This window comes from Nematolebias whitei, chromosome 6, assembly GCF_014905685.2.
Source record: "Nematolebias whitei isolate Nwh7 chromosome 6, NemWhi1, whole genome shotgun sequence".
NCBI lineage: Eukaryota > Metazoa > Chordata > Actinopteri > Cyprinodontiformes > Rivulidae > Nematolebias > Nematolebias whitei.
Window position 1 is genome coordinate 20,521,209 of NC_056503.1, and position 11,155 is coordinate 20,532,363.

The 11,155-nt window shown below is 44.1% G+C and overlaps 2 protein-coding genes across 5 annotated transcripts in view; one reads left to right on the forward strand and one right to left on the reverse strand.

Annotated features, from left to right (window-relative positions):
• The window catches only part of LOC119410551 (uncharacterized G-patch domain protein DDB_G0278987), a 19,722-nt gene extending 19,351 nt beyond the window's left edge, over positions 1–371 (reverse strand). For all 4 annotated transcript variants that reach the window (XM_037677437.1, XM_037677435.1, XM_037677436.1 and 1 more), the window contains exon 1: positions 275–371. In XM_037677437.1, coding sequence (XP_037533365.1) covers positions 275–296 — 22 coding nt within the window. In that variant the 5' untranslated portion in view covers positions 297–371. The remainder of the gene's footprint in view (positions 1–274) is intronic.
• Positions 372–1,475: 1,104 nt separating this feature from the next.
• On the forward strand, positions 1,476–10,104 carry tp53i13 (tumor protein p53 inducible protein 13). Its single transcript, XM_037678525.1, has 9 exons — positions 1,476–1,598; positions 1,687–1,764; positions 2,560–2,595; positions 2,925–2,983; positions 3,640–3,718; positions 7,795–7,923; positions 8,627–8,818; positions 8,904–9,849; positions 9,996–10,104. Exons 1-9 carry the CDS (start codon positions 1,476–1,478, stop codon positions 10,100–10,102), a joined length of 1,749 nt encoding a protein of 582 aa, XP_037534453.1. The 3' UTR covers positions 10,103–10,104.
• Positions 10,105–11,155: the final 1,051 nt, after the last annotated feature.

An 11,155-nucleotide genomic window follows, 5' to 3' on the forward strand; every position in this document is an offset into this window, starting at 1 on the left:
TAAAAATTTTAACATGTGTTTAAAAATCACTACAATAATGTTTGCAAACTGAAAACTATGTGCCATTCAGTCATGAACGCAGCAGGTTATTCACCAAATACAGTAAATTAGAGAAGTGAGGCACAGCAAAATTAATTAATTGGTTTTATTTTAAACTACAGAATGGTCTTTTTAAAATAAAACGTAACATAAATCATAAACAGAACTCTGGTTTGTGCAATAATAATAATAAAAGACTTCTGAAGAGATCAGAGTGAAATATAAAAAATACAACCTTCAGAGATGGAGGAATCCATCCAGGACCAGGTTCTCCTCTGCTCAGGAGGTCCAGGTCTGTGCCAGACTCACCTGGGCGTTGAGACTATAAGCAGGCGCGTGCACGCCCTGCACTACATTAAAGACACTTCCTTAAATACATTTCAAATTAAAAGTAAATTTTGAAACAAAAAGACTTGCAAAACAAAGTAAGTTCCAATATGATACATATATTGTTTAAATAATTATGTTTTATCCTATTTGATGCAATAACCAATGTCACATTTATATTTATTTGTTTTATGTGTTGTTTTATTTTGAAAGCAGCTGATGGGCAGACTGCGCAGGTAAACTGACCTGTTCGGGTGTAAACAAGTCAAACTGGTTTCAAGACTGAATGTATGAGAAACAGGTCGACTTTGCAGCTAAATTTACGACTGAACTTGATTCTTTTACCACACAAGCTGAGAGGAACTGAGATGTTTTTACCTAATTTAAATTAACCTAATTTCGGGCTATGAACCGCATTCAAGAAAGCGTCTCTGTGTGGAATAAAACATAAGTTTAACTGCAAAAAATGAAAATATTACGTAATTTAAATCATGTACTGCTATGCCGCCTCTCAGGGTGCGCGGATAATATTTTTCGTTATTATTATTATTATTATTATTATTATTATTATTATTTATTACGTGTGTGGTCAGATTTCCGGAAGTAGTATTTTAAACTTCTAAATAAGAGTTGTTTGTACTTATTAGTACGAAAATCATATTAATGGGGTTGCTTTTAAAATTTACCAAATTATAATTAGAAAATATTTTACACAACTGTTGTGTAAAATATGTCTAAAAGAAATTAAAAGGGAAAAAATTTTCAAGAAACACTTTTATTTTGAAACGGAAACGGAAATAGATCGTTGTTTCTAACTCCTCTGTTGTGAGTCGCTCGTGCGAACTTCGAAGTAGTTATGGAGGCGTTTGAACCATTACCAGGTGGTTTTGTCTCGTTAGTTTAACTTTATGAGTGAGAACAACCAAGCAGCTCAGGACCTATTCGAGGAGATAGAAGGGGAGAAGAAGGAAAAGTAGGGCTGGCTGTTTTTTTTTAACGCCGCCTTCTGCAGTTCGTAAATGTCTGCTAAGAAAGGTAGGTGTATCATCAGCTGGTCTTTAGTTAGCTTGCGGGTTTGGACCCACTTCGATGGCTGACTGGCTGTCGCCATGCCCCCGAGTCAAGTGAGGTCCCTGCGGCGGGCTGGGGCTGTACTGGCCGCCGTGCTGTGGGCCAGTTTGGCTCGGTCCGGTTCCGCCGAGTCTCCTGGAGCAGAATGTGACAACGGAAAGGTACCATTTCTGTTTTCTATCTCTTATGCCTGTATGCACTTACTGCATATATTAAGTATTTGTGTGCGTGTGTGTGTGCGTGAGACAGCTGTATTTGGACAGGGACCTGCCTCCAGATGCTGTTTATTGGAGATGTTCGGCTCCTATCTGGACAGAGTCTCTTCAGGTAACCATGGAAACGGCCTCATCATCTCTGTTGCACATCATTTATTTGTCATGAGCAGGTTAACAGAGTCAAGAACCGATTTGACTCGCTAAAAACAAACAAACAAACAAATACTCAAGCATGCAATAAGGGTACAGAATAAAGTACCAAAAAGTGGAAAAGAAATATAATTTTTACAAGTTCCAAACGAAGTATAGTAAACAACAACATAGTAGAATATAATGATGCAAATAGGATGAATTTGTATGAATAAGTATTTCAGAATGGTAATATAAGCTTAAATGCACGTGATATATATTTCACATTCACATAACTAACTACACAGGTTGTGTGACAGGTTATTACACAGGTAGTGAGTAACACTGAGAATGATTGAGTTATGTTGGTAAGGTAGTAACGTACATGATACAGCCACACATGATGACAGACTCCTGTATCGTCTGCCTCAGAGTAGTAGATGAAAGAGTCTTTGTGCTGGGTGGGTGTGGTCCTTAATGATGTTGCGTGCTTTACGCAGACATCGGCTGTGGTAGATGTCCTGGATGGTGTGGAGACTGCTACCAGTGATGTCCTCTGCAGTTTGAGTCATTCATCTCTGTCATCTTTCAGTGACGCAGGTGTTGGCGCGTGTTCACACCAGGAAGTTTTAAATCAATCATAAGAAAGCAATAAAGATAATCTTTGTACATCTGGCACGTGTTGTAGTGCAAATCTGGGCTCATTTAGAGTCACCTTTCAGCATCAGCACGCCCCCTCCCATTGATTTATTGGGATTCTTCTTATTTTCGTCCACAGGGGCTTCCAAACATCGACACCGTGTATGACCCAGAGGTGAGTAAACACTTTTCTTGTTGCTGTATTGATCAAATTTCACTCAGCCTTTACCCCGCAGACAGGAAACGTTACTCGGTCAAATCTTTAAGTCTGAGCCATGTTTCATTACACTTAGTGACACGTCTGAATTCACATCATGCTTCAAGTAAAACAAATAACAGCTTAGTTCCAGCAGCTTCAGCTGGACTATTTAAAAGCCTGTGTGTGTTCAGTGAAAAAAGAATTGCATGCATTAGTGGGAATGTAGCAACAGACATTTTTGGTTTCATTTGGTTACTAAGTCAATGAGAGCTTTTTTAAAATGTATTTATTTATTTTTCATGCAGCCAGCCAAGAAGGTATGCATGGACAGACCTATCTCCTACTCCAACACCATACCCAGCAGGTAGGTGTTCTAAAATGGGCTCACGTTAAAGTTTAATAATTTGATACAAAAGTTTGCAGAACTGAAGTTTTGTTTTTCGCTATACAAACAGCTAAAGGTCATTTCATATTACATCTGAAGCTGAGCAGTCAGATCGCGATGAAGTTGCGAGACGTTTTTTTTTTGTTTTTTTTTGCACACGCCATTCAAAGTTCACGAGACCCACGATGCTGGGCTTTCGGGACACCCCTCCAGTTGCAGTCCACTTTACGTACAAAGCCATTGCTTACCTGAACTCGTGAAGCACTGGACGCCATGTCAGTGCTTCTTCCAGCGCTTCACATGAACGTCCAGCCACTGTAGAGTGGCGTACAGCGCCGGCACGGGTTTCTTCCCACAGGGCTCTTCATTTCGTCCCTGCATCCACTTCTTGGCCTTTACAAATCTGTCACGAAGAGAGCGCCACACATTTTTCGGCAGACAGCGGGGATGGACGAAGCTATTACCAGAACAAAATGCTGTAATTTTCATCACGCAGCTGCGTCAGTGAGGGGTCGTTTCTCTGCTTCAGATCGAATAAAATGGCCTTAACTCAGACAATCATCTTTGCATCTTCTGTAATACAGAGGCAGAAAGATCTGAAGGTTTGTATGTATTTCTGCTCGTGTGTTTTGCAGTGGAGCGTTCAGGCCGGTAACCGCAGCGAGTGGAGAGTACCTGTATTGTCCTCCTCAGCGCTGGCTTGGAAACGTGCATGTAAGTTGTCAAACTGAAGCGCTGCTTCTGTCTCAGCTTCAGTCACAGATGGAAACCAAAGCAGCATGAGCTCCACGTGGCACCCCAACACTCAGTCGTATATTTAGAAACAGTGTAGTGGGGGCCGAGATGGTGTAGAGGTAGGGCAGCCAACTTGGGACAAGAAAGTTGCAGATTCAACTCCCTGCCATTCCCACATGTCATGGTGTCCTTGAGCAAGACACCTAATACCTAATTGCTCCCGGGGTGCTTACAGAGCTGCCTACTGCTCCACCTAGGTGTATCCCAGGTGTGATGGGTTAAATGCAGAGACCTGGATTCATCATTGTATATAAATATACAATGACAACACATAGTACTTTACTTTGTGCTCGGCTCGTTGTCCCATTGTACGTGTTAATGGACAAACCCTCACCTACAGTGTACTGAACGTTAAAGAATAAACAAGGACATGTTACTGTTACTGCACCTAACAAGTATCACCTTTAGATCTAACATAAAATGTAATTTTTTTTAAAAAGCTTCAGTTTTTTCCACATGTTGATGTGGTAACAATACAAAGTTGACAGTATTAAGATCTGATCTGTTAGATAAGTATGGCTCGGTCCGTTCTTCTCAGGTGTAGGTGAACACCCACTGTGGGGAAACAGACTTTGTTTTATGTGCAAACTGCAGAAGGAATCAGAATCAGAATAAACTTTATTGGAATTGCACCGAGGTACAACGTGAATATGTACGTACAGTCATCCGAAAGATGGGCGGAGTGCACGAAGCTGCAACTGTAGAAAGCGCAGCCATTTTATCCTTATCAGATAATCAGAATGCCTTTATTGTCATTATACGCAGTACAATGAAATTAAGAGCCACTCCTTTTTCCAGTGCAAAAACACGCCTTAAGAAAACACACATTAAACACACACTAAAAATATAAAAAATGTAACGCAATATAGATATAATAATGAAAGTAAAAAATACAAGTATTACACAATTGTATTGCACATTATGGATATTAGTGAGGTAGTTAAGGTGACTGAGAGTATGAAATGTCAGTAGTATTGCACAGTAGAAGTCCAGGGGTTTGGGAGGTTAGATTATTAAATCAGTGCATGTGTGAGTTCAGTGTGGTGATGGCTTTCGGGAAAAAACTGTTCTTGAACCTGTTTGTTCTTGTTCTGATGCACCTGTAGCATTTCCCTGAAGGTAACAAGTCAGACAGTTCAAAACTCGGGTGTGAACAGTCCATGATTATGTTTTCTGCTCTGTTGAGGCAGCGTGATGTGTAAATGTCCATCAGGGAGGGGAGAGGGCAGCCAATTATCTTTTGTGCTGTCTTGACTACTCTCTGAAGCCTCTCCCTGTCAGCCAGGGTGCAGCTGCCGTACCATACTGATATACAGTATGTCAGCAGGCTCTCGATGGACGAGCGGTAGAAGGTCAGCAGCAGTTTTGTGTTCAAGTTGTGCTTCTTAAGGACTCTTAAGAAGTGTAGTCTCTGCTGAGCCTTCTTGATGACCGCTGTGGTGTTCTCTTTCCAGTTTAGGTCAGCAGAGATATGGACACCAAGAAATCTGAAAGTATGAACCCTCTCCACGCACTCGCCGTTGATGTAAAGGGGGGCTAGGTTGGTGCTGCGCTTCCTGAAATAAATAATCACCTCCTTGGTTTTTTTGATATTCAGAGCCAGATTTTTCTCTGAGCACCAGGTTGCTAGCTCCAGGACCTCCTGTCTGTAAAATGTCTCATCTCCCTTAGAGATTAGTCCGACCACTGTGGTGTCATCAGCGAACTTGACGATGAGGTTGTTGTGGGCCGGGCTGCAGTCATGGGTGTAGAGACAGTACAGCAGGGGGCTCAGCACACAGCCCTGTGGGGAGCCAGTGCTCAGCGTACGAGTGGAGTAGAGGTGGGGACCAAGTCTTACAGATTGGGGCCGATTGGTTAGGAAGTCTGTTATCCAGGCACATGTGAGTGGGGGGAGGCCGAGATTGTCCAATGTATTTATAAGAATGTCCGGAATGATTGTGTTAAAGGCCGAGCTGTAATCCACAAAGAGCATTCGAATGTAGCTGTGCTGTTGTTCCAGGTGGCTCAGCGCGGTGTGGAGAGCTACTGCAATAGCATCCTCTGTGGACCTGTTGGTGCGATATGCAAACTGGTAGGGGTCAAAGTTCGGAGGGAGATAGTCCATGATGTGCTGTCCATGATAATAATCTTAGATAGGAAAAGGGGGAGAAACATGAGGGTAGATAGTGGTATTACAAAAAAATATCTTTCACATCTTGTCCATCAGGACATGATTTGAGACATCAAAACTCTACCAGCAGCACAATTAAAACATGATTACATTTGCATTTGACATCGAGGTGTTGAGATTTGTCCATGAGCGTTTTTTCAGATCAGCCACAGTTTTTGAAGATGTTGTTCCAGCCAGCAGTTCTGATAAGCTTGCACAGAAAGTTCTCGGGGGGGGTGCGATAGATGAAGCTTTTGTCCTTGGGTACTCATGTCTCAGGAGAAATTGATAGTCAGCCGGTCTCCGAGGCCGTTGAGAGTCTGATTCAGATAAGCTTGATTTTTTTTTTTTTCTTCAGCCTTGAGTCCATCTGGGCGTTCTGGTTCCGAAAATGCCTAATTGTGGGATTCCATTCCACTCATCCATGCTATGAGTCTCCTTCAAGGTCGAACCCACCACGCTGACGAGTCCCAGAAGCCGCAGGTGGTCTATGATTCTCAATCACCTCCACCTTACGGTTAAGCTCGTAAACCAGACGATTAAAGTTCCCACAGCGAGGACCAGACCTTCACACTGACTCAGAAGCTTTTCCATGGCCGAAACTGCTCCCGCTGTCTTCTTCAAAAGTCGATTAAGCAGAGCCCCGCCGATGCCAAAAAGCAGAGTCATAATTCCAAATATATAAACGTCTTCAACATCCTCCTGAGACAGGACTGTAATGCACATCAACTGCCACACTCCCCACGAATCCATGACGTACCCCACAGCGTGAGTCTCAGCTGGACACGCCAGTTCCCCAGGACCTTGTCGTTTTGATGAAAAAATCTTATCAATAGAGTTGAACGCCCACAATACCAAATCCATAATCTTCTTAATTTATGTTTGGGAGATGAGACCCAGGCGCTTCAGAGAGCAGAGCAGGAAGAAGGAAAAATGGGGGAGGAAAAACAGAAGCTGCCACCTCGATGAGGGCCTGGGAGGAAATAAACGAAGGACTGATGGTTTTCAGGTCAGCTAGGTCTCAGAGTAACTGTAGAGGTCTGAGGAGCTGCTCTGGTGGGTTCAGGGTCCAAACTGATGCTGGAAGACTTGAAGCCAGTCGGCTCAGAGCAGAGGATGAGTGACTTGATTAAAAAACTTGTTTTAACTGGTCCCAGTGATGCTTTAGTCTATGCTTTTTACATTTTAATACAAAAGAAAAGATCAGTTTCATGTAAATAAAGAAAAAATACACAATTTTTAACAATTTTATAAAAATTAAAATGCTGAACTGCAGTTTTCTTAATTGTTGAAGAATTAACTTTCCTAACTTTCCACAGTATACAATTAGGCCAGTTTGTTAGATATCCAGTTACATTTTTAAAATAAAATAAATACTGTAGTTTACTTTGACTTTGCTTTTTGTGTTTTATTCTTAGTGTTATCAAAGTTACTCACCATGTCCCTCCTCAGCAGCTTGTCTTGTTCCAAAACATTCTGCTGGTTTTGAGAGAAAGATCACGCTGAGACTGGAAGTCGACTTAAAGTGACTAACAAACTCCTAGCATGATGTAATCCACATCTTTTGCGCCTTGTATTTGTACAATTATTCACATATTTGAAAATGACATGAAATCTGCTAAAACTAGCCATTTTCATTGTTGGCAAGAATTTAAATAAAATTTAGTTTTATTTTAGTTTTGGTCAAAGCCTGAAAGAGCCGCCCGCTGCAGAGGGACCAAAGAGCCACATGTGTCTCCAGAGCCGCAGGTTTAGTCCCTGTGGTGAGCAGAGAATCAGTCTCACGCCGCCGGCAGGTGTATGTGTTGTGGGGCAACCGTGATCACGTGTGTTTATTTTCCAGCGTGGAGCTGCTGTTTTGCTCTACCATCCCTGTGCACCGGTCCATGAACGTCACCTCCTGTCTCAGCTGGCCCACTCCTGTCTCCCAGATTACATCATCACGCCTCACCCACAGCTCAGCACACACAGGGTCGGTAACACGTGTGACTCACCCACTTCATCTGTGACATCGTTCCTTCCTGCCGTTTATCGTTTAAACTGTTAATGCTCTTACACCGCTCTGTAAACACTGTAACGGTTTAGAGAACTGATGTCGGTTAAATTTGGGATGTATACGGATTGTATTGCTAACAAGTTGACCAGATAACTTACCCATGACATACACAACTTGTACATGTCAGCGTTTTTGACTTATGATGCAGAGTTCATGATCAGTGTTAGAGTAACTTGTGCTCAGCATGTTGCAGAGGATTGAGGGCGTCACGCAGCGACGGGCAGCATCAAAAACGATTTTAAACTCGCTGATGTAAGTCATAAGTTAGGAGCAAGTTTACCAGCACGCTGACATACGATGGTATAAGAGAGCTTTATATCTGGTGTCACGTTTATCATCACAATGCGCTCCAACATGCTGCCTAAGTTTGGCATCAATTTAACGTTATGCATACATCAGGCGCTCGTAGATCAGAGACAAGTCCTGCACACATACACAGTTACCCAGCTGGTCAACTTATTAGTAACTCATGCCTAACTCCATGACAATTTTGTGCATGAACAACATTATTAAGCTGCATGTTTGTCTTTTTTCCATTTGTTGGCATACGCTGATGCTCCATGTCCGTATGACGGGCCCTGAGGACTGAAAGTCTTTAGTGTCTGTTCTCTGTGTTTAGCCAATAGCCTTGGTGTCCTGGGGTCGCACGTTGGAAACGACCTCTGTGGTCTCTTCAGACGTCTGTGAGTGGCTGCAGGTCACCCAGTCGACGAAGCCCAAGTCTGATGGTGTCACCCAGACCAGGAAGTACGACTTCCTGTTGACCAGGTCAGCCGGGCTGCACCTGCTGCAGCGACTGACAGAGATGAAGGTCTGAGGACTTGGTTTTGTTAGCAAACACTGATTTTAGCAGTCTGCACAATGCAGTAAGTGTTGTTGTAACCCCCCCCCCCCAGGGTACCCTGAGGCGATGCTGTGAGCGGACCATCTCACTCCTGACAGGAACCACAGATGGAGTGGCCAGCACGAAGAGGGAACACCTAAAACTAAACAAACAGAGAAATAACAGCAGGAAACGTCGAGCTGCTGTCAGAGACCAAGAGGAAACCAGCAGGAAGCGTAACGAAACAACTACCAGCTTCAGTTTATGGACCAGTCAAACCAGCAGAACGAACCCCCAACGAGCAGAGTTCGCACAGAACGACAGCAGCACGCACGGATCAGCAGCAGGTTCACTTCCAGGAAAACCTTCAGTTCCTGTGTCAGCGCCTCAGAACGATTCATCTGGATTAAAGGAGGCTCAGGACGGCGGGGCCGAGGTGGAGGCACTGCAGCCCCGTCACAAAGCAGCCCCTCCCGGGCCACATGGATCTTCAGGGGGCGTAAAGACCGAGCAGGACCAACCGGTGAGCTCTGAAGTCCTGGCTGCCAGGTCTAAAGACCAAGATACAGACCCAGTCAAACAGGATCGTAAGGACTCGGCTCAGAGAGGCAAGAAAAGTCAAAGTGTGGATCAGAAGGCGAGACATGCAGCAGCTCAGGCTGCAGGAAGACACGCAGATCCCAATCTAAAGCTCAGCAACGTGCAGTCTCATTCTGCTTCTGACCTTCATCAGGACTCTGAGCTGGAGCCAGGAGCCCGCAGAGACCCCGGCAGTGAAGACTGTGGAGGATGCGGAGCAGACGGGCCCTGCGACTGCACCCAGAACCGTGCTGCTGCAGTGAAAGTGGGTCTGCAGAGGACCCCCAGGACGGACGAAGCTGTGTGGGCCGCGGCAGCTCTGGGCTTTCTGCTCGTCCTCCTCACACTGTCCATCCTCCACACCCGCCTCTATCGCCACTGGAGGACCGCCCCCAGCTTGTACTGGCACGACCCCCAGCAGGACTACGACAGTGTGGCAGGTGTGTGTGTGTTTGTGTGTGTGTGTGTGGGGGGGGGGGGGGGGGGGTCGCATTAAAAACAGACAACAAAATCTGATCTTTGAGTTTCTGCTTGGCGTTTGTTTTTTATTTGTGCAAGAAACGAGGATTTTTTTCTTCTCTTTTAGACGTGATACGAAGGAGGCTGAGAATCACCAAGAGAAGACGGAAAAGAGGCCGAAGGCAGGAGTACGTTCTGCTGCCCAGTTCCTCCAGCTCAGATGAACGTCCATAGAACGAGAAAGTAAACCAGGACTGGGGACCTGGAGCTGTTTGTCTGGACCCAGCAGACAAGACGACGTGTCCATTAGACTCGTCTTTGAACTCGTCCTGTGCTTTCCTACAACATGCTGGTTATCTGCTGGAGCTGGATCAGGTCAGAGGAACATGGAGTCTTAAGGTCACAGACCTCCAGGCTCAAGAGACGACGTGCTTCTGGATCGTTCCAAAGCTCAAATCTTCATTCTACGCTGGTTTTTGACGGCGTTAGTCAGTCTGGGTGATGAGGTGTCGGCATTTAACTTCCAATATTAAGAGCAGTGGGTCAGTGGCACTGGTTTTACATTAAATGTGTTTCATAGTTGTTTGTAAACCGCATCGGGAATCAAACTGCAGGAAGTCTCCTTTCCAGTCTGAAGACTCAGTGACGTTTGGATCTGGACTCCATCAGGACCTAAAGGATCTGCTTCCTGCTGAAACAGAACTGTTTGCAACAGCTTTTCCTTTTTATGGTCATACTTTTACTTTTTTCCTCAGTTTAGTGACGTTTTTGTTGTACCCTATAAAGAGTACTAGTACTCTATAGCGCTAGTATATTGTTATACTACATATAACAGATGAATACTTTAGGTGTACCAGTCCTTTATATCTAAGGAAACGCATGTCGGTGATTTGCAGGTGGTTGGACTAAAAGCACTTTCTGAGCGTCCAGTGAAACCATTGTGGTTGAGCTGTGGACACAGACGGCACATTTAAATGAAAAGTCATTTGCACAAGTGTCAGCGTTCCTCGCGTGTCGCGAAGGATCAGAAGACGTGCAAAACGTCTCTGAGAACACGTAAGAAACTTGAGCAGGAAGGCCTGAGTGCACTAAAGTTTGTGGACTTTAAGTTGAGCTAACAGAGAACAGTCTTCTGACAGGACAGCCAAGTTGTTTTGAGTATCGTGCTGTAGTTCAGGGGAGTTACAGAAGTCCTAAACATCTTTATTTTTATATGTAGTTTTATTTTGTATAGTTTTTACCTGTAGAGTTGCTGTTGTACATACTTGGTGGGTATTTGTCAGAAAA

Coding starts and splice junctions, on each gene's coding strand:
- tp53i13 (XM_037678525.1), top strand. CDS start 1,476: ATGCCCCCGAGTCAAGTGAGGTCCCTGCGGCGGGCTGGGGCTGTACTG. Junction 2,596..2,924: donor ACACCGTGTATGACCCAGAG/GTGAGTAAACAC, acceptor TTTTTCATGCAG/CCAGCCAAGAAGGTATGCAT. Junction 3,719..7,794: donor GCTGGCTTGGAAACGTGCAT/GTAAGTTGTCAA, acceptor TTTATTTTCCAG/CGTGGAGCTGCTGTTTTGCT.